This window comes from Mesoplodon bidens, assembly GCF_964165515.1.
Source record: "Mesoplodon bidens genome assembly, chromosome: 2".
NCBI classification, from domain to species: Eukaryota; Metazoa; Chordata; class Mammalia; order Artiodactyla; family Ziphiidae; genus Mesoplodon; species Mesoplodon bidens.
The window spans coordinates 174,715,791-174,742,372 of NC_138177.1; the positions used below are offsets into that span (position 1 = coordinate 174,715,791).

Sequence of the window (26,582 nt, forward strand, 5' to 3'; positions counted from 1 at the left end):
GGGGACGGCATGTCCTCAGGCCCTGATGGGGGGAGCTCTGGAAGGCCCCTACCCGCCAAAATACACAGACAGCTGGTCAACCTGCTGCCAGCAGCCAGGAGGGTCCCCGTGGAGGATGCTTAAGGCTCTGTGGACTCTCCAGGGAACCACACGTGGGGACCCCGCTTTGTCAACCCTGGCTCAGCCAAGGAGGAGGCTGAGGCTGCTGGAGTGAGGGAAACTGGGCCACAGGGTCGTGCTTACACATGACCACAAGCATCATAAGACCTGGTGGGAACCTGCTTTCATAACTCCCAGCCAGGAAGGGGGACCTTGAGGAGGCGTGGGAAACCAGGCCCCAGGCCTGCAATGCCCATATGACCACCAGGGGGCGCCCAAGGGCTCACTCAGGGCCGGCGAACGTGGCCTTGCTAAGGTGGCAGGATAACACCCTGGAAGCTGAGATGAAGGACAGACGGCTCTGGCAATCAGCTTTATTTTTTCTCAGGAGCCTCCGGTTGGGAGTCATACAACCCTCAGAGGGCATCTCTGCGTGCCCTTGGCGACAGAATATACCAATGTCTTCGTGAATTTGATTCTTTCATGGAGCACCCACCATATGCCGGTTTTCTGCTGTCTTGCATTCTGAGTTCTGTCCAGAGGGGGATTTGTCCTTCAAGGCAGGTAGCACGTGTTTCATGGAGCATGGGACGTGGTGACTATGGGGCCTCTCCAGTGCTAGCTTAGCTGCCTACTTCGCCGAGGAGTTGCGCTGGGCTGGAGGGGAGGGGTGCGTTATGATGGCGGGGGAGAGAGGCAAGGTCTCTGCCCCATCTCCTTCACCAGGGCAGCTGAGGGGCCCTGTTTCATCTTGCCAGGCTGGCTCACTTTGGGGCCGGAGGGTTTGTCAGGTTGGAAATTGCTTTCTTCAACTAGAACAGAGAACAGAGTGGGGCGGATGTAGAGGAGATTGCAAGTGGGGGGCGCCAGTATAGTATGACTCCCCTAAGGGTTGATTCTGGAGTGAATTTTAGAGCCAGTGCCTCCCTATTGCATAGATCAGCTCATTGAGGCCCAGAGAATGGCAGGGCTGGCCACAAAATAAGGTAGAGGTAGCTGGACCAAGTGGCTGGCTACTCTGGGCCAGGAAGTGAGGCTCATCAGAATCCCATGAGGCCCCTCCAAATCTTTTTTTTTTTTGGCCATGCTGTGCGGCATGTGGGATCTTAGTTCCCTGACCAGGGATCGAACCCACGCCCCCTGCAGTGGAAGAGCAGAATCTTAACCACGGGACCACCAGGGAAGTCCCAACGCCCCTCCAAATTTGATGGCAGAGTTTTGGTGCCCCCGCCAGCCTGTTCGAGCATGGCTCCTCCCCTTTGCTCCACCCTCGGGACCATGGTACCTCCACCCAAGACACGAAGCCCACAGCTCTGCCCTGAGACGTCACGTAGAGGGACTGAAGGTTCAACAGCTCGAAGAGGTTGTGTGCCTGCAGGGGGGGCGGTTAGGAAACACTGGAGGGTAGGTGGCACCCACCCGAACCCTCTGGCTTCAGTTTCTTCCTAGGTTGGCAGCTTTGAGCAGAGGTGAAGGCCCGGGCCAGGCTCTGTCCCAGTGGTGCCCACCCCACCTTGTTTCTGAGCCTGGGAGGGCTGGACAGCTGTGATGGTGGGAGGGAGACCAAGACCTGGGCCTACAATGTCCAATATGACCACCAGGGGTCCCCAGAGTCCACACAAGGGACTAGTGGAAAGGACCCGTTTTTCAGCATCATCCGGCATCATCCACTGGCACAGAGGGGTTGGGGCCACCCTTAGGTCCCCAACCTGCTTCTGTCCCTCCATGACCCATGTGCCAGGCTCTGTGCTTGCAGGGGGGAGGGGATCAGCATTCAGAGTGATTAAGTACTTTGCCCAAGATCATACAGGCAGAATGTGGTAGAACTGAAATTGAAACCCATGTGTGCCTTGATGAAAAGACATATTTTTAACCACTGTTTCTCTCCATCCAGAATCCTCTGTTTCCCAAGCTCTCCCTCTTCCCTAGTCTCTGCATCATCCCAACAGCCCTGGAACTGAGAGACAGAGAGGGCGGGAACTGCATGCCCATTCCACAGGTGAGGAAGCAGGCACAGGAAGAACAGAGCCACACAGCATGTCCGGGAAGCTGGAGCCAAGTTTCCCTCTCAGGCTCTTCCCTCTATCCCAGGACCCCTGTCTGCCCACAGCGCAAATTTTCCCCATTACCTGGTGCAGGGAGGTCTCCGGGGACAGCTTCAGGGTCACTGGCTCCACGGGGCAGCCCCCAGCCAAGATGTCCTGCAGACACTGCTGGGAATGGGGGAAGGGTTATGGGGGCCTGGGACAGCTCCTCCTTCCCCAGGCAGCCCCTGTCAAACCACAGGCTATCAGCTGGCCACTCCCCTCACAACCCTGCTGACTCCCCATCTTCTACTGACACCTCATATGAGCACTCACCTGGTGTCCTGGAACCCAGGAGGGTGGCTTAGCCTGGAGGGCCTGCACCAGGTGTGCCCTTTGCACGGTGCCCACCAGTATCTGAGACTCTGGACAAGTGGAGAGGGAGAGGAAAAAAGCCACATTATGAAAAAAGAACTTACGTTTACTGGACAGCTACGATGTGCCAAGAACTGTGCTGGGTGTTCTCAGGACTTTTGGGAACGTACAGCACCTATGGGTCAGGAACTATTATCACCCATTTTACGGAAGAGGAAACCGAGGCTCAGAGGCACAGAGAGGTTAGTTGTCCTGCCCAAGGTCACTCAGCTTCTGACGTGGAAGAGTAGTAGCTGAGGGTGGCCAGGTAAGGCTGCCAGGGGCCCGGGAGGTAACCTGCCCACCCCAAGATGCCCCACCTGGCAGGGCCTCAAGGCAGGAGCAGGTCTGGGACACCTGCATGAAACTGTGCGTCAGGGCTGGGCTTTGTCCCTCATTTCCCATAGGAAGTTTCACTGGCTCAGCCCAGTGAAGGCATGAACCTGGAAGGCCACCATGTTCTGAGGTCCTCCTGCATGCTGGAGGCTTGGCAAGACTCACTCCAGGGTATCACTGGAGTCTGCAGGTATTTAGTTTTGAGGGACAGCCTGATCTTTTTGCTTTTTGTCCAGTAAAATAAAAACTTTACAAGTGGACATACAAATGCTCCCTGTTTAAAAACAAAAACAATTAAAGCTATTTCTTGGATGAGCAGCAGGGTCCCACAGGCTGGGCCTGTGCTGGTTGGGAACTCTTTGCTTCCTGTGGCTCTAAGGGTAGAAGTGGAGTTTGTCTTGTTCTAGCAGGGGGGTGAAGGTTCTTGAGAGGTCATCCATGTGCAGATATTTTCAAGTGTGATATTTGGCATGTTCTATGGGATAATGTTATAGGTGTCCCAATTTGGGTGGGGAGAAGGGCCTGGCCTTTGGGATGAGAACCTCTGACAACTCTGTCCTCCCGATTTTCCAGATGTGGCAACTGCAGTTCATAAAGCTTAAGGGACTTATCTACAGTTCTGCTGCTCATAAATAGCTTTATGCCTCTTGGGGTAGGTATGGGGATGACCCATACGGTTGTGCAGGTTGCTCATTGCACGAGATACCTGCCCAAAGGACAAGTGGGGATCAAAATCCAGCTGTGCTATGCTTGCCAAGTGTGCAATTTTGTTTCATTTGCACAAAGGGGACATATGGGCTGACAGTGGCCCTGAGTGGGGCACGGCTGTCCCCTCCCTACCCCCCAGCTTATCTTTCCCACTCATACTGTACTTATCCTAGAGGGAAATGATGCTCTAGCTAGGTCCTCTCCCAAGATTCAGCTTATGTGTCTTTTAACAAGGGCCCCCACTCATTTTTCTCTAAAAGGATGTCTTTCTCATGGCAACAGGGTTGAGGGAGGTGACTTAGTTGGGGAATGCCTGAAGGGGAGACTGAGGGAAGGAGCCTTCTGGGAGACCCTAGTAGTGTTACCATCATCCTACTCCTGCTCCGCAAGTAGGATGGCTATTACCTCCATTTTACCAATGAGGAAACTGAGGCTCAAAGAGGTGAAGTGACTTGCCCAAGGTCACACAGTTGCAGAGCCTGGTTTTGGATCCAGGTGCCTGATAGGTACAATGCCCTGCTTACCCATTCCTGGGCCTGACCCTCCCAGGTCCAAGAGGAAGGTAGAGGGAATGCCCCCTCCCCATTCGTGCTCCCCCTTCCTGTCGGGCACCTGTGCTTTCCACCAGGGGGTATTCGGCAGTGTCTGTGGAGGTCACGACCTTGACCACCTCCTCCTGCGGTGTGTCCTTGGCCAGCGTGGTGATGGTACAGTTCATGAAGTGCTCCACAGTTACGTGGTGACAGCTGAGGTAGAGGGATGCTCCCATCAGGTCCTGGGGTGGGGGTTATCCAGACCCCTGGACAAGCTGGGGGGACCCGGGAGGAGTTTTGCCGGTTCTCCAGCGTGGGCAGGGTCTAAGAGATTCCTGGGATGAACAGCTCCTAGCACCCCAACGTGGGCAGGGAGGAACCTGGGGACCAGCTGGCCTATGGCCTGGCTCTGGATTCCCAGCCCTCTGGACCCCTATCTCCCCACTAGACCAGCTCTACTTTGATCTGTTTTATTCAGAAGCCGTCACTGGAGAATTTCATTTGAAGAAAAGTTTTATGGCATAAAGGGAAAAAAGAGCTTTAAAGTTTGAAAATCACGGGAGTCACCACCCCCATTTAACAGATGGGGAAACTGAGTCTGGAGAAGGGGGCAACTTGCACATGTTTGGAGCTGGGCCTTGGACTCAGGACTCTCAGAGCCTCTTAGTCCTCTTTCTCTGGGGACAGAGGCTGCTCGGCCCTGTCTGGTTGAGTCAGGACCTCAAAGCTCATTTCCATTGCAGTATTCCAGTCCCACCTCTGGCTCCCAACGCCCCAGTGAGGACAGCAGAGCAGGAGCAGGGGGAGGGGTGGGACCTCCCAGAGCTGGTGCTGACTCTCTGTGTGACCTGGAGCAAGACATGGCACCTCTCTGAGCCCCACTTTCTGACAAATGGGCGATATCTGTCCTCCTGTTGTGGAGACCGACTGCTGACCAGTAAGACACTGAGGCTAAGGACTCCCCCAAGGTCACACAGGGAGCTGGAGAGAATGGAGACTAGGGAGCAGCCATGTGTCAGCCCCTCCCACACTCACCCATGTCCCAGGTCAGCCCACCCAGACACCATCACCTCAGCTCAACCAGCCTGAGCAGACACCGCTCACCTGATTTTTCGGCACCGGATCCACGGAAGGTATGGCAGTTTCTTGACAATGATGGTGCCGTCATAGAAGGAAGGCTGGCAGCTCTGGGCGATGGCGTTGGCCGCCAGCACCGCCATCAGCACAGGTAGTGCGTGCACGATCTGGCCAGTCAGCTCGAAGACCAGCAATGCTGTGGAGATGGTGTGGGTCACAGCCCCTGAAAAAGCCGCAGCCCCTGCAGAGGGCAGAGCCAGGGAGGGGGGCTCAGGCCAGGAGACAGCTTCATGCAAAGGGCAAGGCTGCTGTGACTATGGCCATGGGCTGGGGTGAGAACTGTCCAGAGGCCACACATTGGCCACTGTTGGAAGTGCCCTATGCCTGGGCTTGGTGAGAGAAAGAGCAGTAAGGAGGAAGGGGCATCAGGGACAAGACCAGAGCTAGAAAAAGTAATGGAGGCTAAGGGGAGGGGCTCAGGGAAGGGTGGGGCTCATTGGGAGGCTAATGACCTCCCCATGCCCTGCAGAACTACTGGCTGATTCTCCGGGTCCAGCCCAGACCCACGATGTTTGCCCATCCAGTGGGAACCCGGTTTACTCACCTGCCAGGGCATACCCCCCAGGCATGATGGGGTTGGTGACACCTCCAGCCACGATGCCCTCTGGGAAGGCAACAGAGAGGGCCTCCCCTATGAGGCGCCCGATGGCAGCTCCTGGTCACAGATTTAGGGTGAGGACAGGGAGCCAGGCTGACCCGGTCCCCACAGCCCTCCATCCCTGGGGATCAACCTCAGTACCATCCTGGGGAGGTGGGTGGACCAGGAGCCATGGCCCTGTCCCGATAACCCTGAGTCTCTCAGACCCTCAACACCCCAGACTCACCGAAGATAAATATGGGCATGAAGTACCCAGCGGGCATGGGGATCGTGGTGGCCAGAATTATCATCCAGAACTGTGGGGGGTGGGAACCGAGGGGGCAGAGGTTAGAGGCAGCTGGACAGGAGAAGGCAAGGGAGGGACAAGACGGGGACAGGGGCGTTTCCCAGGGAGAAGGAGGATGCCCAGGCACACGCCCATCGCCAGTATCTGGTGTGAGGGAAGGTGTGCCCAGGGGAAGGATCCCCACCCTGGCAAAGTGCCTACTGTGTGCCTGTGCCAGGGACTCTCCTTTCCCTCTCAACCTTCCTTGATGCAAGCACAGTAACTAGCCCATTTTAAAGATGAGGAAACCGAGGCTCAGAGAGCTGAAGCAAATTGCCCAGGACCACACAGCGGGCAGAGGTCAGGTCAGGGAGTCTGCGAGAAGGCCTAGGCCCTGCGCTACGTACATGCTATGGGGAGGTACCCCATCCCACCCAAGGCTGGCCTCAGCTCTGCGCACATCCCTGGGGGCCCCGGGAGCCCACCTTCATAACCAGGAAGAAGGCAAGGGTCCCAAAGATGGTGAACCGCGGGTGGTACCATTCGAACCATAGGTTCTGTGGGTCGGGCTCCGAGGGCCAGGGTGGGGACGAGTTCCGGGTCATCAGCGCCCACGAGTTATTGTCGAACAGTGAGTCCAGATGCTCCCTCATGGACAGCTGGAGAAGGGGGCAGCTCGGAGTTCTGCGTGAGGGCCGGGCGGCAGCCCCTGCCACCCCCCACTGCCTGACCCTGCCTCAAATCCTCCTCTGCCACTTGCTGTTGGGGGGAGACCTTGGCAAGGGCTCTGGCCCTCCTGGAGCTGCACAGCCATCCCTTATAGGTGTTGTGGGGGTTAAGGGAGATGACGGGCGCAAGTTGGACAACGACTGGGCATTCCCCCCTCTGGCCACCCCAGCTCAGCACCCCTTACCCGAGAAGCCATGAAGCGGCCCACGCCAGGGGGATAGGTGATGGAGGCGAGAACCAAGGCCGCCAGAGCTGAATACAGAGGCTTGCTGTGGGGTGGTGGGGGTGGAGGGCCAGCTCCAGTGCCAGCCGTCCTCTTCCCCTCCCCCCACCCCACGGAGCGGGCCCCCCACCCTGGGGGCTGACGCTGAGGCAGGAACGGGAGGAAGAGGCACAGGCGCAGGGGACGTGTCGGGGTCAGCCCCACACTGCTCGGGTAAGCAGGGCTCGGGGCTGATAGGAGAGCTTGGGACAGAGGCAGGCTGCCCGCCAGGCAGGTGGGACCAGGGCAGGACCCGCCAAGGTGGAGGAGGGCTGATTCTGAAATGCCAACGCCAGGGGGCAGACAAGGTTGGTAAGGAGAGGGGGCTCAGTAAGGGGCCTGGGGCTCCACGGGGAAGTAGGGGTTCAGTGAGGGGGAGGGAGGGTAGTGAGGGAGGGAGGGCTCAGATACTGGGGTTGGGAGCCTAGTAAGTGGGGGAGCAGTTACTATGGGGACCTGGACAGGGGTGTTGGTGAGAGGTGGGGATCTCTATATAAAGGCTCAGGAGAGTCTAGGGGCATCACCCTGAGGGGTCCCTGGCCCCCACGCAGAGCCCACCTGGTGGCCAGCAGTTTGGAGAGGACCCGATTGGTCTTGACAAAGCCGAGGAACGTTCGCTGACAGAAGAGGTAAGCACAGCTCAGGATGCCACAGATGGCCCTGCAGGGAGGGGAGGGGAGTCCAGAGCCCCTCGCCAGGACCAAGGGCAGCAGTTCAGGCTGGGGGAGGCCCCCAGTTGGGCTCTTGGGGGGCCAGAGGCATCCACTCACCCCAGCGCCACAAAAAAGAAGATCTCTGGCAGGTCAAAGGGCACATCTACCCGGAAACTGGTCTTGTAGAGGGAGGTGATGGTCTCTGGGAAAGCAGGGGAGTGGGGATCAGGGACCACACTCCTACCCCGGCCAAACCGAAGGCTCAGAGTTAACAGGCAGGAGTGGAGGTCCTGCCACGTCCTGCCCCCAAACACCCTTTCCCTGGCCCTGCCTCCCCGGCCAGCTTCATCCGCTTCTACCCTCGGGGCTCCTCCCATCCTTCATGCCCAATACAGGTCCATTCGTTTCCACACTTCTAGAAGGAGGGGAGTGGAGAGGAAGAAGAGAAGGGAGAGGAGAAAAGAGGGAGGAGGGAGAGGAAGGGGAGGAGGAGGGAAAAGGGAGGGGAGGGGGGAGGAGGGAGGGGAGGCGGGGCAGGGGGCAGGGTCTAGGGCGGGGCTCACCCTGCTCGCTGTTGAAGACAGCCAGGAGGCGGAACATGAAGGCCCCACAGGTGGCAGCGAAGAAGCCCCTCCAGTAATCCCAGACCGAGAAGTGGGAGGACATGACCTCGATGCTGAACAGAATGCCTGGGGGCAACACTGAGCTTCGACAGACACCACCACGCCCTTCCCAGCGCCCTGACCACTCCCGTCCTGCTCTCCCACAGCCCGAAGAGACAGGGCCACCCCCTTCTCTTTGGTCCTGAGCTGAGGGGAGGGGAGGGCAGGGCGGGAGCCCCCTGCCCAGGGAACGGGCTTGTGGCGCTCCTCTCGGCCATCTCAAACCTTACAACAACAGCCTTTGGGGTGGGGACGATTACAATCCCCATTTTACAGACGAGGAAATGAGGCTGAGAACTGAACTCACCGGCCCAGGGTCACGCAAGGCGAGCTGAGTCTCAAACCCAAGTCTGTCTAATGTGACCGTGAAGCATCTCGACACCCACCCCCACCTCCACCCTGGGGCGGCTCTGCCCTCCCGGTAAGACTGAAGTAACAACCAAGACCGGATTAGCCGCCATCCTCCCTGCGGGTTCCTCCGCTGGGCGGAGGAGCGAGGTGGTCAGTCTGCCAGGGGAGGGACGGGGGGTCGGGGGTGGGCGCCCGGGGTGCAGGGGGAGGGCCTCACCGCTGAAAGGCGCTGCGAACACTGTGGCCACGCCCACCGCCGCTGCCGCCACCAGCATTTCGTTTTGCTTGCTCTTGTTCTGGGGGGATCCGGAGTCCCGCGCTGAGAGTCAGCCCCCGCCCTCCCCTCCGTCTCATTCCTCCAAGGAGGGGGGGCCCATGAGCCCCTTACCTCAGACTCCCCAATGGCCTTGGTGCGCAGGCGGCCCAGGTAGGCAGCGATCATCACAGACAGGTGCACGAAGGGGCCCTGCCAGAGGAGGTGTGCGCACAGGGCACAGGGTCCGCCCCTTGGGGGGAGCCGGGGCCCTTGCTCCTCTCCTTCCTCCCGCTCCGGGCCCAGGGTTAGGGGGTAGAGGGAGCCTCATCCAGAGGCAGCTCGGCTGCTCCACCCACTCCCTATGGCTCCATCTCCCCAGGTCCTTTGTCACGCTCTGGGGACCTGGCCTGTCTCCTCCCCAAGACTGAGCCCCGCGAAGGCAGGCCCTGGCCTGAGTTCCCCCTGACCTAGCTTCGGTGGGGATGGAGAAAAGGCAGAGGGGGCAGGAGGGCAGGGTGGGACGGGGTGGGGTGCTCTCATGCCCGTCCATACCACTTTGCCCAGGAAGATGGTGCTGCCCGTGGCCAGGGTGCAGGTGAGGCCCACCACCTTGGCCCCGAAGTTCTTGATATCCAGGTAGTCCTCCAAGACCACGCCCGACAAGATGGTCTTCAGCTCCGGAATTCCAGAACCTTGGCAGGGGATGGATGGACGGGGTGAGGGTGGGGAGGAAGAGGAGGGACAATCTCTAGATAAACCCTTATCGCTTTACCCTGCACAGGGCTTCACATCATGATCTCCTCAGCTCTCCTAAACCCTGTGAGTTAGGATTCCTAAACTCATTTTGCAGATGAGGAAGCTGAGGGTCAGAGAGGGGATGTGAATTGCCTACGTTCTTCCAGCTGGTCCTGCCAGTCAGCTATTGCAGGATGGGGGGGGAACCTACGAGAGAATCTCAGGCCACCCAGATGCATCCCTGCAGCTCCCCTGTGCTGCTGGCCTGGAGCTGAAAGCGGAGCTGAGAGGCCTGGAAGAGATGCGCCCCTCCGTGAGCACCTCCCTGGGGAACCATGGTGCCGGCCCAGAGGAGCCCTCAGAAAGGGAGCAGAGTCAACAGTGACCCGAGTCAAGCAAGGTCTGTCCTGGGGCTTCCCTGGGGGCGCAGTGGTTAAGAATCCGCCTGCCAATGCAAGGGACATGGGTTCGAGCCCTGGTCCAGGAAGATCCCACATGCCGCGGAGCAACTAAGCCCATGGGCCACAACTACTGAGCCTGTGCTCTAGAGCCCGCGAGCCACAACTACTGAGCCCACGTGCCACAACTACGGAAGCCTGCACGCCTAGAGCCCGTGCTCCGCAACAAGAGAAGCCACGACAATGAGAAGCCTGAGCACCGCAACGAAGAGTAGCCCCCGCTCACTGCAACTAGAGAAAGCCCGCACGCAGCAGCAATGAAGACCCAACACAGACAAAAATAAATAAATAAATAAATGTATATTAAAAAAAAAAGATCTGTCCTTCTCACTGTGTGACTTCAGGCAACTTACACAACTCCTCTGAGCCTGACTTCTCTGGCTATGAAGTGGGGTTACTGTTTCCTGCCTCCCCCCATCAGGAGCCCCGAGGGACAGGAAAAGGCTCTGGGCAGTGGGCACTGCGGGACAAGGCAAACAGGCGAATGGCATGGCGATGGGCTTACCTCCCGAGAAGGGCGTGATGCTCTGGGAAAAGCCTGAGGAGAAGGAGACCAGGGCCACAGGGTACACGGTCCAGGAGAGATACCGGAGTAGGTGGCTGTCCCCAATCTCCCGGTACAGCCACTTGTGTGCTGGGGACAGCTGGGAGTCAGGGAGCCATCCACAGGCTCTGCAGCCCTCAGACACCCACTTGCTGGCCAGGAAATGGAGGCTCAGAGGGCGGTGGCCCAGGACCACCCAGTAAGTGGCAGATCCCCAAGAGGAGGCAAGAGTAGGACCCTGGATCATATCCCAGTGTTGCCACTCCCTAGCTGAGTGACCTTTTGCAAGCCATTCAACATCTCTGAGCCTCTGTTTCCCCATCTGTCAAATGGGCTCTCAGATGAGGTCTGGTGCATGGCAGGTCCTCGTAATGCCACCTGAGCAAGTCTCCCAGAGAAGGTGTGTTAGACACTTCCTGCCCCGTGCCCCCTCTTCCAGGGAGACCTCAGGGTGGAGAGAGCCTGCCGAAGCACGGGGAGAGGATGTTCTACGCCTGGTGGTTTAGACAAGTGTTCTCCCCCACAGTTACTGAGCTGAGAGCAAGGAGGGAGGAGAAGGAGCGGGGGTGGCAGGAAGCGGTGGGCAGAGAGCTCACAGGAAGAAGGAATATTTGGTCTTTCACTCATTGTGCAGATGAGGAGACTGAGGCCCAGAGAGGGGCAGGAGCCTGCCCAGGGTCACACAGCAAGTCAAGAGCAAAGCCAGGACCAGACCCAGGCCTCCTCCCCACCCAGAGCCCTCCCCCACCCCCGCTGCACCTGGCGGCCCATCTGGCATCCCGAAAGCGTGCTCGAAAGCCCCGGGTCCAGAGCAGGCGCGCATGCCATGCATGTCGGGGAGGGGTTACCTCGGACCACACGCCCGACAGTGAAGCTCATGGTGTAGCTGATCAGGGCCATGAGCACCCCGAGGGTCATCAGGAAGTACCAGTCCTCACCCATGCGGAACAGCTTCTGCTTCAACCACTCGAGGCCACCTGGGGCAGGGGCATCAGGTGGTAGCCCAGGGCCCAGTGAGGGCACGGGGCGGGGGCGGGGGGCAGGGGCTGTGTGGGGCTGGGGCCACGTGGTCGAATCCAGGGAAGCTGGGGCGGGGCTCTGCGTCACGTGAGAGACAGCAGGATTTGTGCAAGTGAAGGTGGCAGCACGGTGGGCGCCAGGCCTATTGGCCCCGCCAGGAGGGGGCCTTTGACCCACCCGCCCTCCCCACCCCTGCCCCTTCCTGAGGTACTTATGGAAGAATGACGGAGGGGGCAGGGTGTGGAGGGAGGGCTGGGAACTACACTTTCTCCAGCATCTCCACAGGGGACATAGCTTAGAGGACACGAGAGTCTAGAGAGACTGCTCTGTTGTCCGAGGACCGGTGGGGCTGTCCTGGTGTCAGGCCAGAGAACACCCACTGGGCCCCTAGCAAGGTCCCCGGCAGAGTGATCAGGCCTGGGGACTGCGTTCCCCAAAGGCAGAGAGCAGACATCTAGCACGTCTGTCCCACAGACTGGCAGACAGATCCCCTCCCTCCCTGCCGCCCAGGAGGGGGGCAGCTCTTGGGCTCCAAAGTGGGTGGGGAGGCGGACCCAGGGAGGGTGATGTCCCGAGGGGTTTTCGACAGGGAGCGGAAGGGAACCTAGCTGTCACCTCGGATGCCTCGGCGGATGCGGGGACACGGGCCCCATAGCTCCTGAAGTGTCACAGGATTCCCTGAGGAGCCCTCACGAAGCCCTACCAGCTCCTCCATCAGGCCCCTGAGGGAGTGGAAAGGCAGACGGACCCTCGGTGAGCTGCTCCAACGCCCTTACCCAGCCACTTGGCCCTTCCAATATCTACTTCCCAGATACAAGGGAAAGGTGGCATTTTCAGGAGGGGACGTGGGTCTGGTGTGTCCTTAGGGGGTGGCCCCGAGGGTGCGAGTGTGTGTGTTAATGTTTGGGATGAGGGCGGTGGTCCCTAGCTGTCCCCTCCATGTCCAGCAGCAGGTTGATCAAGCCAGGACCCCAGGCTCAGAGCCCCCTTCCCCATCCTGTGGCCACCACTCCTACCCTCCCTGGACGCTTGTCTGCTTCCACTGCTCAGAGCAGTCTCCTTGCCCAGGGGAGTCACTGTCTCACTGTGGGGTCCCCATGGCCCACTCTGACTCCCCATGCCCATCCCTGAGCCTCCTCCCCCTTGGCTCAGGCCAGAGTCAGGAAAACTCCAGGCCCAGAAGGAGAAGCTGTGAGGGTCCAAAGGAGGTGCTGGCTCCCTGCCCCCCAGCCTCCTGCTCCTGCCCTGCCTGCCCTGCCTTGCCCTGGTCCTGGCAGGTTCCATCCAAGTCCCTGCCCCAGCTCTGAACCCGGCGGCCCCTCACCTCTGTCAGTCCGCTCTGCTGTGGCCCCAGGCAGGCCTCCTCTGACAGAGACTCCTTTGCTTGCAGCTCAGGTGCACCTGGACAGGTGTGTGTTCCACCAATCAACATCCTGGCCCCCCCCTCCTCCCCGCCCCAGCCCGCCGGGGTTTACCCTGGCCATTAAGAATGTCCTTGACAAACCAACTGGAACTGCCCCAGCCAGCTGAGTGGTGCAGGCCAGAGCAGCCAGGAGGGACGAGGGGCAGGGGCTCCCCAACCTACCAGAGCCACACAGAGGCGGGTGGCACCCAACCCAGCTACCGGGTGGGGTACGCAGGGCCTGGGAGGGGGAAGCTCATGACACAGCAGGATGGTGAGGGGTCATCTGCAGGGGCTGAAGGTCAGGGCTCTGGGTTCTCAGAGCTGGGCATGGGAGGGGCTTGAAAGAGCAGAGAAGGAAGAGGAGAAGGACCCATAGGGAAGGGGTGCTATTATTACTGCATCTTTGCGATATGCCAGGCACTGTGCTCAACCCTCCTCCAAATCAGTGAGTGCTCAGAGAAACCCAGCGAGGTGGGCAGTATTAGGCCATTTTAAAGAAACGGAGTTTCAGAACTTCCCTGGTGGTCCAGTGGGTAAGACTCCACGCTCCCAGGGCAGGGGGCCAGGGCTTGATCCCTGGTCACGGAACTAGATCCCGCATGCATGCCACAACTAAGAAGTCCGCATGTTGCAACTAGAGATCCCGCATGCCACAACAAAGATTCTGAGTGCCACAACTAAGACACGGCCCAGCCAAAATAAATTAATAAGTAATAAATAAATAAATAAATATTTAAATACATAAATATTTAAATAAAGAAACAGAGTTTCGGAGAATTGAGGCTGCTTGCTTGCCCAGGGTCACGGAGGCTGAGGGACAAAGTCAAAAGTTCCATCCACGGGGCTTCCCTGGTGGCGCAGTGGTTGAGAGTCCGCCTGCCGATGCAGGGGACACGGGTTTGTGCCCCGGTCTGGGAAGATCCCACATGCTGCGGAGCGGCTGGGCCCGTGAGCCATGGCCGCTGAGCCTGCGCGTCTGGAGCCTGTGCTCCGCAACGGGAGAGGCCACAACAGTGAGAGGCCCACGTATCGCAAAAGAAAAAAAAAAGTTCCATCCAGGTTTGCCTGACTCCAAAGGCTTCACACCTCTCCGAGGTCCTGCCTTGAAGACCTGCCTTGCTCAGAGCTGGGGAGGGGGCCGACAAGCTGGAGCAGGGGAAGGGAATTGGGCGGAGGGGAGGAACTTGGGCTAGATCCTCACGTCCAGACCCTCCAGTCTGAGAAGACTGCCTCAAACCACAGCACCCAAGGGGCAGTGGCTCTGCTTGGGGCTTCTACGTAAATGCCACAGACCCTGTCCCACCCCAGTGGAATGTAGGAACATGCACATTAGGTCTGGAACCCAGTGAATCCTCCCAGCACCCTTGTGGGTCAGGGACAGCATCACCATTTTTCAGATAATAAATGGAGGATCAGAGAGGTGCAGTCACTCATCTAAGGTCACAAAGCAAAGGCTGAACCCAGACTTCGATTCTGTGGCTCTCCCTCTTCCCAGAGCTCCTCCAGCTCCTGTGGCTTAAGCCTTCAGGGCAAGGCTTTGGGCACAAAGCAGAGGATTTGTGCCTGATACCAATTTTAGAAGATTTGGGCAAGAGATCTGGGACAACTCCCCCTGCTCTTCCAGACAAAGCCCCCTTTCTGAAAATCACGATGGACCTCAATGACTCGTTAAAATCCTGAGGCCCTGAGCCACCCTCTGCCCCTAGATGTCAGCCAAGTTAATCCCAAATAGGAGCACATGTGTGTTGGGGGTGGGGGGTGGGGGTGTTGGGGAGTGGAGGCTGCTGCTCTGCATGGATCTGGGCCCACCGTTGCCTCCGCTGCCCCAACCTGTGTACAGTAACAGGATAACTGGCCGCCCTGTTGACATCCCAAACCCATCTCTGGTCTCGGGCAGCTGCTGGCTCCAACTCACAGCCGGCATTGGCCAGCCAGCCAGCACTGCACGGCCACACCCTCACCTCCAGCCCTGTGAGCATCAGGAAACTGGGAAGAGGAAAGCAAAGGGACATAGTGCTGGTGGCTAGTCCCTCCCAAAGCCATTTCCCCCTGATGCCAGCCCCCAACTTCTCCCTCTCCTGCATCAAGCAGTGAAGGGTGAGAGCTTGATGCCAGAGCAGCTCTCCCATCCCTAATGGGTCCTTCACCGCTCGGAGACTCAGTTTCCTCTTCTGTCCAATGAGGGGAGCCTGAGAGCCATGACGGCAGGGCCCTATCTCTGCCTCGTTCATCACGAGTCCCCCAGAGCCTCAACGGTGCCCGGCACATAGCAGGTGTTCAGTAGATACCTGCTGAGTGATAAGTGGTTTCCGGACACTGGCCTGTGGGCCGGCTGAGTGGGGACCTGATGGGAGCCAATTCCTGGTCCCTTCCCAAGAGCCCAGATCAGAATCTTGGGGTACATGAGAAGAGTCTGTGTTTGTTGAAAGTCCCTCCGAGTGATTGGGGTGCCCTGGCAGGTATGGGATTCAAGGCATTGGATCGTCTCTGAAGTTCCTTCTGTCCCTGGGATCTGAAAGGAGAGACATGCACAGAGACAGGGGAACGGCCTTGATGACCTTTCAGGGTCCCTCCTGGCCATTGAAGTCAGTGGATCCAGTGCATGTGCGGGTGATGCCTCAGGGATGGGGGGAAGCAGGGGGAGGAATGGTGGGCGGGGGTGGGTAATGAGATCTGACGTCCAGGAGCAGTGACTCAGGCCCTCAGCACCATGACCTTGTATCTGCATTTAGCCACTGGCTCCTGTTTCCCTGGCGGGCGGCAGGCTTCTGGGTCCCCCACCCCCACCCCACCCTCTTTCCACCTCACCTCAGTGCTGGTGACTTCCTGGCAGCCCTACTGGAACCCCGTCGGCCAGGATGGGTGACACAAGCCAGGCAGGAATCTCCACTAGACAGACAGACCCCTTTGGCTCCAGCCACCACCCTGACCCCACTTCACGGACTACCAGCACCAGTGGTTACCCGTGTTGACGGACCCCCCCACCCCGCCAACCACCCCAGGGAGAAAGTGTTGTGGGAGCCAGAGAAAAGAGAAACTGTCCCGACCTTCAGGAGCCCCCAGTCTAACGGGGAGACAGGCGAATCCCTAACCCAGGGAACTGCCAGTCTGATAGGGGAGAGAGGACCCAGGAAGACCACGTCACACTCAGGTGCTGGGGTGGGCAAAGCCAGTTGGTACAGAGGGCATCTGGGCAGGCCCCCCTGTGTGGGCTGCAGCAATCAGGGAGGGCTCCATGGAGGAGGAGGAACTGGAGCTGATCTGGGAAGGAAGGGCAGGTTTTGGAGGGGGGACGCAGAGGCCCCACACTGCAACCTGGGCAGCAGAGGACCCCCCGCCTCCCAGAACGGCCTTCCCTGCTTCACTCCCTGGTCCCGCATGATCTGTGCACGGGCAGATGGGCTTCTCAGGGGTGTTCGGCACCAGACTGTCTCCATAACTGAATGTTCAGGTCACCCCGGCCTCCTGGAGGGTTTGGATCAGATAAGACAGGGTTCAAATCCCAGCTCTGCCACTTGCTCGTGTGCAAGCCCCAGGCTCTCTGTGAGGCTCTGTTTCTCTATCTATAAAATGGGAATACCATCTCCTTCCTGAGCCGTGCGGGGATCAAATGAGGCCATGCTGGGGAGCTCGCAGCCAGCAGCCGGTGCCCAGCAGGCACCTGAGAAGTCAGAGCTAGAATGATTGTCTTGCGGAGCTCTCCTGTACCTCTGACCGAGACCCTGCCCGCTGCCACCCCCGGCATCTCCTCTGAGCTGGAGGCCAAGCAGACATTTCCTGGGAACATAACCTTTTATATTGTTAAGGACCATTCCTAAATTATCTGCTCTCCCCCACTGAGCTCAGGCCCAAGCTCCAGCCCGGCCTCAGCTTTCTCCTCTTGGGTCCCGAAATGTTCCCAGGTTGGGAGGTGTGGGTGGGGGTAGGGAGGTAAGCATGAGGTCTGGGTCCCCGTGGGAGCTGGCAGGGGAACAGCTGCACAGTCTATACCCGCCCCCCCACCCCGGGGCTGTCTCAGTCCTTCCTAGGAGATGGCTGTGATTATCTGCCCTGAGGGAGGGAACCCCTCGCCTCACACAGGGGTCCAGCATGTGGGGGTCCTCCATGCACCCTTGACCTCCTGACCTTGCATCTCCCACTCTCCCCAGAGCCAGGGGCTTGAGCCTTTCTGCCCTGATCACCCACACCTAGATCCCTCTCCGCCAGGGCTGGAACTCTGGGGGACAGGGGACGGAGAGAGAGAAAACCCTGTCCTCCAGGAGCTTGCAATCTGGTGGGGGAGACACAGAAACACCGAACGCACACAACGTCCTGAGGTGGGCCCCGGGGTCTGAGTGGCAAAGGGACAGCATAGGTCTCCACCTCGTTGCCATGGGAGGCTCCGGTGCTGGAGTTATCGGTCTGGAATGCCGGGCAGTGAGCTCAGCCTCATGGGCCTGCCTGTGTTGGACTGTCAGCAGTGCCGTCTCACTGGAGAAGATTTCCAGCCCCTCTGGGCCACCGAGAGGACTAAATTTAGCCGGTAGACAAGGGGCTGGCCCCGCGCCCAGCGACGGTCGGGCCTTATAAAGCGGCGGCAGTCGGGGCCCGGCACGCTCCCTCCGAGCCTCCTGCCCACGCGCCCTCCTGTCCACCCTGCCCACCGGCCAGGGCCCGGCCGCCCGCCCGTGGATGAGCCACAGGACCTCCTCCACCTTCAGAGCGGAGAGAAGCTTCCATTCTTCCTCCTCCTCCTCGGCCTCCCACACCCTTCCCGCGCAGGAGCCGCCCATGGAGAAGGCTTTGAGCATGTTCTCCGAGGATTTCGGCAGCTTCATGCGGCCCCACTCGGAGCCCCTGGCCTTCCCAGGCAAGTCCTCCGTGGGGAGGGGAGGCGCCCAGGGAGGGGACACCTGCTCCAGGGCACCACCTGATGTAGCTGCAGCTGCCAAGCTGCCGGGAACAGGTGCTGTACAGCTGCAGCCGCGTGTGACCCCCGGGACAGATGCGGCCACAGAGACAGATGTGGCCGTGAGAACAAGAAACAGCTCTGGCCTGGGGCTCAGCTACACGCACCCCTACTCCAGGCCTGGGGTGGGTCACTACAGACATATATACACACACACACACACACCTGTGCTGGGTAAGGCCCCATCCCCCCCCCCCCCCCCCCAGGCGGAAAAGGTGCGCTGCCAGAGGGCAGGTGGCAGGCAGGGAGGGAGGCAGCTACGGCTGAGGGGGAGCTCAGGCTGAGGGGGAGCTCAGGCCCGGGGCCAGCCCCTTCCCTCCGGAGAGGGAGCCGGAGACCTGGGTTCTGAGGGCCAGCCCGCCCTCTGCTCTGCTCACGGCAGCCCTCCCCACAGCCCGTCCCGGGGGGCAGGGCAACATCAAGACCCTGGGAGATGCCTATGAGTTTGCCGTGGATGTGAGCGACTTCTCACCTGAAGACATCATCGTTACCACCTCCAACAACAACATCGAGGTGCGAGCTGAGAAGGTGAGCCCACTCCCCGCCCCCAGATCCTGGGCCCCACGCCTGTACCCTCTGCCCTGTGTCCCCACTCATCCCGGCAGCCCGCACCCTGCCCAGTACCCCCCAACCCCCAGGACAAACTAGAGGCCTCGCTCCTGTAGCTGGTGGGCCACGGGACCCCCGTGACTGCCTCTCTCTGCCCCAGGCTCCCAGATGCTTTCTTCCGGAGTCCAGGGCAGCTGAGGAAGCCACAGGGGATGGGGGAGGGGAGGAGGGATGCTGCGGGGAGGTGAGAAGGGAGATGAGAGGAGGGAGATCGTGGCTGAGGCAGGATAGACCTTCCTGTGGGCATCTGGAGAGGTGGGGGGCTCACTGGTCCCTCACCTCTGGACCCCTGAATTAGGCCCAAGGTTGCGCAGAGGCCCTGCAGTTCAGGGTCACACACACCCCAAACCCCACACTCCCTCCACCCACAGGTCTCAGGGTCACTTGGTCACTAGGGTCTCTGAGTCCCAGCTTCCAGGAGGCCTGCACCCTGGAGGAGGGTGTGGCTCTGGCTGAACAGGGATGCTGCCCCCAGCGGGCCAGAGCCACTGCTGCTCCTTAGGGAAGAGGGTCGGCCCAAGGCTGCCTCTGGATCCCCCTTGGCCTGGCTTTCTCCCCTGAGCACAGGAGGCTGGATGCCTGAGGGGCGCCTCTCAGGGAAGCCAAGAACTGTGGGCACCAGGACCAGTGAGCAGCACGTGCCAGCCCTGCCACCCTCACCAGTGACTCAGCCACCCCAGGCTCCTCTGGACACTATGTGCTGGCTGAGTCACGCAGGAGGGGCCGCCGGCCGAGCCCTGACGGTGGACACCGTGTATCCGGGAATCCAAGAGGGCTCAGCTCTGCTCTGTGCCACCTCCTTGCTGCTCAGGAGCCCCAGATTCTGCCACTGAGTCTCCTCCCCATCTGAGCTCCCCCACCAAGCCCTTGCCTCTCCCCCAGGACCGCTGGAGCACCTCTAAGCACCTCGGCACCTGTCCCTGCTCAGCCCTGGCCAGCCCCTAGGCTGGGCCTCTGCACCTGAGAGCAGAACCCCTTGGCACAGGGGGGCCCAGCTGGGGTTAGACTGGGGAGCAGGGGCTGTGGCTTGACGTGAGAAGGACAAGGGTGCGGGGCAGCCTGCCCTGACCCATCACCCCTTCCCCAGCTGGCAGCTGACGGCACGGTCATGAACACCTTTGCTCACAAGTGCCAACTGCCGGAGGACGTGGACCCCACATCGGTGACCTCGGCCCTGAAAGAGGACGGCAGCCTCATCATCCGGGCTCGGCGCCAGCCACACACGGAGCACGTCCAGCAGATCTTCCGGACCGAGATAAAAATCTGACGGCCTCCCCCTCCCTTCCCCCAACTCCCCCATCTTCTCCCCCACTGGCCGGCCAGAGTGGCTCTCCTGACCCCCTCATGACAGCTTCCAGGACATCTCAGCCCAGGTTCAGGCCCTGACACCTCCACCCCAGACCCCAGGTGGGTCGTCCCCTCCAAATGTGGCCTTCTGCTCTACCCAGGGCAGGCCAGGGACCCCCTCGCTTCACCCGTGGCCCCCAGATTCCAGATGTGGCCTCGTTCACTTAATCCAGAATAAAGGGATTGGGATGGGGAACAGGAGATCCTGAAGAACCCAGTTTGGGGAAGGGGGATTGGGACAGGCAGGAACTCTGGGCAAATAATCTGCAGGACAGACAGACAAATTCTGATCTATGGAGTCTCTGCAGGGCAGGGGCAGGGGGACTGGGGACCTGGGGACCTGGGACCCCCTTGGCCAAGGGGAGCGGGAGAAGCAGAGGGAGATCACAGGCAGAGGTGCCCAGCTAAAGTGAACCGCCCGGGCACAGGGAGGCCAGAGACAGCCACGATGGTCCGCTTCCCCTCTGCTGTTCTCCAAGCCCCGAACCAGCTGCCAGGCTGTCTGCCCACAAGGTGCCCCAGCCAGCCAGCTGTGCCAGCGCAGGGCCACATTGTGTCTGTATATGGATGGGGTTTTTCCAATACAGCTGGTTCGTGATAAACTGTGTGAACCGTCTGTTACCTGCTCATGCCCCCAGGTAAGCCTGGGCCAAGGGGTGGGGCTGATCCTTCTCCCTCCCACCCAGAGACCTGGGCTCCTGGGGCTGCCTCCACTGCAGACATGTTACCCAACAGAGGAAGCATGGATGGGGCTTTGGGTCCTCAAGGTAGGACCCCAGCTTCCTGCCAACCTTCCCTTGTGGCCATTCACCTCCCCCATCCTGTCCTCTATAATCCGTGAAGCTATAGGCTTGGTGTGTGTATACCACACACAAACACACACACACACAAACAGGCGTACACACATGCACGTACACACGTGCACATTTATCTTTGTCCTTCAAATACTAAACATTACCACGGGTTAAAGCCAAATTCGGAACGTTCTAAAATCAGATTTACCATCTCCATTCTTCTCAATGGGGACAGAGTCTGAACAGCTGAGCGCCCAGCTTAACCACTGATGGTTGGATTTGAACCCACGATGTCAGAAGCTGCTCTCAAACCGCCCTCCCAGCCCTCCGGGCCATGGCGGGTAGTTCCCCTCATTCTGCCTCTCAGCCTGTGCACCCTGCGTCCACAGTTTCCTGCTAGAAAATGTCCTAATCACAGGAAGAGTCCCCACCCCAGTTCCCTCCTAGTCCCCAGTCCAGGGCAAGGACCTCCCGTCTGCCTTCATTCTGGGGAGCCCCAACTGCCCCCCGTGACCCTGGCTCAGTCTCCCACATACAGAAGCAGGGGTGATAGGTAAGGGTGGTTCCCAGTTAGTCGGGGCCCCTGGAGCAAGTGGCAAGGCCAGCCTCGGCCCTCTGCACCTCTTTGGTCAGTGTGCTGTAAGGTGCCCTCTCACCCCTGCCATTCTGGGGCCCTTAGGAAATGACTGGGGCGGGGGGAGAGGAGGGTTCTGGCATTGTACCCTGCACACACAATAAACAACAGAATCATGGACCTCTGGAGATCACCCGTCTGAAGTTCTCAAACTTGGGATGGGGCTGGCGGCAGCAGTGTGCGAAGGCTGGGGATGAACAGACATACCTTCCTTGAGATCTGGGGGCAGGGGTGGTAGCTCAAGCAAAGTTCAAGACCTCACAGAAATGTGGGTGTCCTTCGCCTCCTCCTTCGGCTCCCAGGCCCACCAGGGCAATAATCCGGGAATTATTTCTCTGAAAAACCTTGCATCGCCTTCTCCTCCAACTGCCAGCCCCTGCTACTACCTGCCAGGCACTGTCCCAGGCACAGGGACACCAGAGTTGGGCCAGCTGTACATCTTGAAGCTTATCTCGTACCAGATGGGTTCTGAGGACCAGAGAGGCCGAGTGACTAGCCTAGGATCACACAGCCCCGGGGCATAGCCCGGCTGAAACCTGGCGGAGAAGCTGACTGGTTCAGGGAGTCTGAGTACCCTTTGGAAGGACTCACACACACACCCCCAGGCGCTACTGAAATCAGAGTTCCTCCGCGGAGCTCCTCCACGCAGCTCGGTGCAGACAGGAGGAGGGGAGGGAAGCGGGGGCGCGGTATTTCCAGCCTCTGTGACTCACTGATTCCACTGGGCTATTTGCAGCCCGACACTCATCGGCGAGGAGTTGCGGGGAGGAGCCGGACCAGCTTTCCCCCTCCCTCGACCCCCACTTGGGGTCAGGCTCACCTTGGCGTCCCGACCCCAGCGGCGTCCCTCCCTGGGCCGGGCTGGCAGGAAGCTGGGCTGGGAAAGGGGGCATTTCCTTAAGTCACCAGTGGGGCCGAATACTCCCCACCCCGCAGGCCCCAGCAGCCCCTCCCCAGATCCCGGTTTTAGAGGATGAGGGCTGCGCCGCGGACAGAGCGGCCGCTGGGGACTGGGCACATCTAGAGTGAAGGTGCCCTCCTGCCAAGGTGACCCTGCGGAAGAGGAGGGCGGGGACGTGGGGACTGCAGGCTTTCCTTCGCTGACTCCGCCCCCTGGCGCCTGGGCTGACCGCCACGCTTTGTCTCCACTGGCCCCCCACACTTTCTAGGCTAAATATAGGCCTGGCTGCGGGCCCTGGGCCCCGCCCCCGCCCCGTGAAGAAGAATTGTAGCAGCCCCATCCATTGAGCACCTAGTGTGTGCCAAACACGTGCTCATCCCCACAACAATCGCAAACGCAAGGTAGGTACCAAGGAGGATAGGAGGTTCAGAGAGTCAAGCAACTGGCCCAAGGTCACCCAGCTTGGAAGTGGTATGGCTGGAATTTGAATCATTGTGACTCTAGAAGGTCCTCTGCTGGGTCACCCCAGATCAGTCCCCCACCACCAAAGGACCGAGGCAGCTCCCCTGGTCCCTTCCTGTATAGGGAAGGGGAACTCCTGCATCTTAGAGCTTTTGGAGTGGGGGGTGGGCAGGAGGCCGAGGTGGTTGAAAAGATGCAGCCTTCTAGGGCTAGAGACCTGCAAGAAGGTCCAGGTCAGGTGGTGCCAGAGGGGTGTGGAGGACTTAGGAGGTTCCATCACTTTCAAAGTCCTAGCCCAGGCCAAAAGCCTCCTCCTCCAGAAAGCCTTCCAGAGCTACCCGCTCAGAGTCACAGACAGAGCCCAAAGAACCCTAGGTCCAAAACTTGTCTTTAAAAGAAGCTCAAATTCAGATGAAAGGAGCACATGCCTGGGAGTGAGGGCAGACCCTGAGGCTTGGTTGGCCAGCCCTGTGTCCTCTGGGAGTCATTCCAAACTCCTCATGGTTTGATGGTGGGACCTAGGCTCAGGGAGGGGTAAGATCTTGCCCAGGGTCACACAGCAAGTCAGTGGCAGAGATGAGGTGAAGATCCAGGACTCTAGAACTTCAGGCCAGAGCTTCTCTACCAGAGCAACCCCCCCCATCCCCAGGCCATCCTTCCCTGACCCGCCTCCAACATTGTACCCCTCCATCTCCCGCCTGCCCCCATCCTCTTCCCAGTGTGCCTTGGATCCCAGGTCTGCCATGGCAGAAGATGCCTTATTCTGCCCTCTTGCTCCCAAGCCTGGCATGGGAAAGGAGCTAAGTAAGTGTTTGTAGAATTTTTTAAAAAGCTAAGAAGCCTCAGTAAAGGGTGGAGGGTCAATTGCGGACTCTGGAGTCACAGCACCTGGCTTCAAATCTTGACTCTGCTGCTTCTGAGCTTTGTGATCTTGAGTAAGTAACTTAACCTCTCTGTGCCTCTGTTGCACCATAAAATGGTGCTTAATAGGATCTACCTGCGGTGGTTGTTCCGTAATTCACTTAAGGGGCTTGGCACATGGTGGTTGACTCTAGCCCCCATATGCCATGCATTGAAAATGCCCAGAAGGGCTCATTTAGAGCCCTGTTATTTCATTTAGATTTGGATCCTGACACCCCCTGTTCACCCACACTGTCTCTGGCTCCATCAAGACCAAGACTTGGGGGACCTCCCTGGCGGCACAGTGGTTAAGACTCTGTGCTCCCACTGCAGGGGGCCCAGTTTCAATCCCTGGTCAGGGAACTGGATCCCACATGCATGCCACAACTAAGAGTTCTCGTGATGTAACTAAGTAGCCCGCGAGCCACAACTAAAGAGCCCTCCTACTGCAACTAAGGAAGACCTCCTGCCACAACTAAGGAGCCTGCCTGCTGCAACTAAGACCTGGTGCAACCAAAAAAAAGAAAAAAGAAAAAAAAAAGACCAAGACTTGGGCTGGTAGGGCAGAGGAGCTGCCCTGTACCGGGGTCTTCTCTCCAGGAAAAGCAGGTGAGGCGGAGCTAAAAGGTAGGTTCCCCAGGGTCCTCTCAGAAGACCTGTCTGGGCCCTGGGGGTAGAGATGGGGGGCGAAAAGCACCTGGAAGCCTTAATTTCTCATCATAAACAAAAATCAGGTAATCCCCTCCCAGGGCTGCTGTGAGCAACCAGAGAGAGATGGTGTTTTAGTATAAGCTCGATAAATGCTAAGCTCCTGTGAAAATCTCTGTGCTTGTTTTCTGAACAGGGAAAACCAAGCTGCCACCCTCTGGCTCTGCCCTCAAACAAGAGAGGATCCTGAGGGGCATGGTGACTTGAGTCTGCTAGGTTGGTGCCTGAAGCAGGAGCCTCTGGGCAGGGGAGGAGGTGTTGTTTACAGTCAGCACAGCTGGCCTGGGGCTCACCCTGGGCAGCCAGCCAGGCCAGTCGTGAGCTCTGAGGCCCTCCAGGGCCTGGACCCAGGGTCAACCTCCCATGGGAGCCTGAGGGCTGCTAGAGTGGGTGGGGGGCCTCTGAAGTGCCTCCCTGAAGGGCACAAAGCGAGGCTGCTGGCCCCAGGGAGCCAGAGAGGAGAGAGCAGGACAGCAAATCTGCCCCTTCATCCCCCCCCTTCCTTCCTTCCTTCCTTCCTTCCTTCCTTCCTTCCTCCCCCTCCTTCCTTCCTTCCTTCCTCCCCCTCCTTCCTCCCTCCCTCCCTCCCTTCCTTCCTTCCTTCCTCCCTTCCTTCCTTCCTTCCTCCCTTACTTCCTCCCTCCCTTCCTTCCTTCTTTCCTTCCTCCCTCCCTCCCTCTCTCCCTCCCTCCCTCTCTCCCTCCCTCCCTCTCTCCCTTCCTCCCTTCCTTCTTTCCTCCCTCCCTCCCTCTCTCCCTCCCTCCCTCCCTTCCTTCTTTCCTCCCTCCCTCCCTCTCTCCCTCCCTCCCTTCCTTCCTTCTTTCCTCCCTCCCTCCCTCCCTCCCTTCCTTCCTCCCTCCCTTCCTTCCTTCCTCCCTCCCTCCCTCCCTCCCTCTCTCCCTCCCTCCCTTCCTTCCTTCCTCCCTCCCTCCCTCCCTCTCTCCCTCCCTCCCTTCCTTACTTCTTTCCTTCCCACACAACTCTTGACCACCTATTATGTACCAGGCACCTTTAGGGCACGGGGGACACAGTCCTGATTAGGCATAACTGCCAACCTGGAAACACATTCACTGATGCACACATTCCACTCACTGGTTCAGTAAAGTCTTTCATCTCTTTGTTGATTCATTCTCTCAACAGCTTTTCAGTAAGTTCCTGCAGTATTGTGGGTAGGTAAAGCTCGGAGGGCGAACTACCTCCATTTCAACCCTGGCTCTGCCACTTCCTATCTGTGTGACCTTGGGCCAGTTGCTTAACCTACCCGAGCCTCAGTTTCCACATGTGTAAAATGGGACAGCCCCTCACAGGACTGTGGTGAAGAGACTGAGCTGCTCTCCTGCACCTGTGTGCCCCCAGCTCAATGAGGGCCTCACTCACGTGTTCGACCCCCAATCACTCCCTACACACTGCCAGGCCCTAGGCTGGGTCCTTGGAGAATGTTCATTCTTCCTTCACTCATTCGACACACATGAACAGAGCAGCTACAGCATAGTACAGGGTTAGGATGCTATGACTACATAGTCACACTGCCTGGGATTGGGATTTGGGCTCTGCCTCTTTCTAGTTGGTGACCTTGGGCAAATCATTTCATCTCTCTGTGCCTCAGTTTCTTCACCTGTAAAATGGCAACAAAAATTATACCCACCTCATGGGTCTAGTGTGAGAAGAACTGAGGTGGCATGTGGTGCATATAAAAATATCAGTAGTTATTTTTCTAAATGAGAGGGATTCTGGTTAGAATGAAAGTCTGGCTTCTGAAAACTTGACCCCACCAGATGGCTGGCCCCATGGCGCCGGCCCCTCAGCGCGCAGGTTCCCGCCCCCCAACCCAGACCAGGGGGTTGTGCCTCCATTCTGATGATAGGGCGACACCTTCTGGCGCAAAGCTAGACCTGCAGCCCCACACTTTTCCTTGTGGGGCTCAAACTCCCTTTGCAGCGACGTCTTTGCGCTTTTCTAGTCCAGTGATTCTCAGCAGGGGGAGGAAAGAGGAGGGGGTATATGTGACCCAGACTATTCTCTCACCACCTCCCTAATCCAGACTATCTCCCCCTTTGCCTGGATTAAGGTGCAGCCTCCTCAGCTTCCTC

General features: G+C 59.0%; 2 protein-coding genes across 3 annotated transcripts; one reads left to right on the plus strand and one right to left on the minus strand.

Moving 5' to 3' along the window:
* Window positions 1-501: 501 nt before the first annotated feature.
* LOC308611795 (chloride channel protein ClC-Ka) lies at window positions 502-12,499 on the minus strand (the record flags this gene model as incomplete). 2 transcript variants are annotated; one of them, XM_081223830.1, is made up of 19 exons in its annotated part: window positions 502-911; window positions 1,385-1,471; window positions 2,229-2,309; window positions 2,460-2,548; window positions 4,194-4,327; window positions 5,219-5,432; window positions 5,796-5,906; window positions 6,076-6,145; window positions 6,600-6,773; window positions 7,028-7,112; window positions 7,664-7,765; window positions 7,876-7,960; window positions 8,322-8,447; window positions 8,989-9,067; window positions 9,160-9,237; window positions 9,580-9,719; window positions 10,726-10,854; window positions 11,613-11,741; window positions 12,400-12,499. In XM_081223830.1, the coding sequence occupies 19 exons, from the start codon at window positions 12,497-12,499 to the stop codon at window positions 864-866; spliced, it is 2,061 nt and encodes a 686-aa protein (XP_081079956.1). In that variant the 3' UTR covers window positions 502-863. The 2 variants fall into 2 exon arrangements, with proteins under 2 accessions (XP_081079956.1, XP_081079955.1); XM_081223829.1 differs by having other exon boundaries at window positions 2,229-2,312.
* Window positions 12,500-17,657: 5,158 nt separating this feature from the next.
* HSPB7 (heat shock protein family B (small) member 7) lies at window positions 17,658-20,403 on the plus strand. Its single transcript, XM_081224245.1, has 3 exons — window positions 17,658-18,038; window positions 18,532-18,665; window positions 19,834-20,403. The coding sequence occupies exons 1-3, from the start codon at window positions 17,861-17,863 to the stop codon at window positions 20,011-20,013; spliced, it is 492 nt and encodes a 163-aa protein (XP_081080371.1). The 5' UTR covers window positions 17,658-17,860; the 3' UTR covers window positions 20,014-20,403.
* The last annotated feature ends 6,179 nt before the right edge of the window (window positions 20,404-26,582 follow it).

Bases quoted from the DNA above. Each gene is read 5' to 3' on its own strand.
- HSPB7 (XM_081224245.1), top strand. From the start codon at position 17,861: ATGAGCCACAGGACCTCCTCCACCTTCAGAGCGGAGAGAAGCTTCCAT. The intron at 18,039-18,531 runs GCAAGTCCTCCG...CCCTCCCCACAG, and splicing joins GGAGCCCCTGGCCTTCCCAG to CCCGTCCCGGGGGGCAGGGC. The intron at 18,666-19,833 runs GTGAGCCCACTC...CCCCTTCCCCAG, and splicing joins TCGAGGTGCGAGCTGAGAAG to CTGGCAGCTGACGGCACGGT.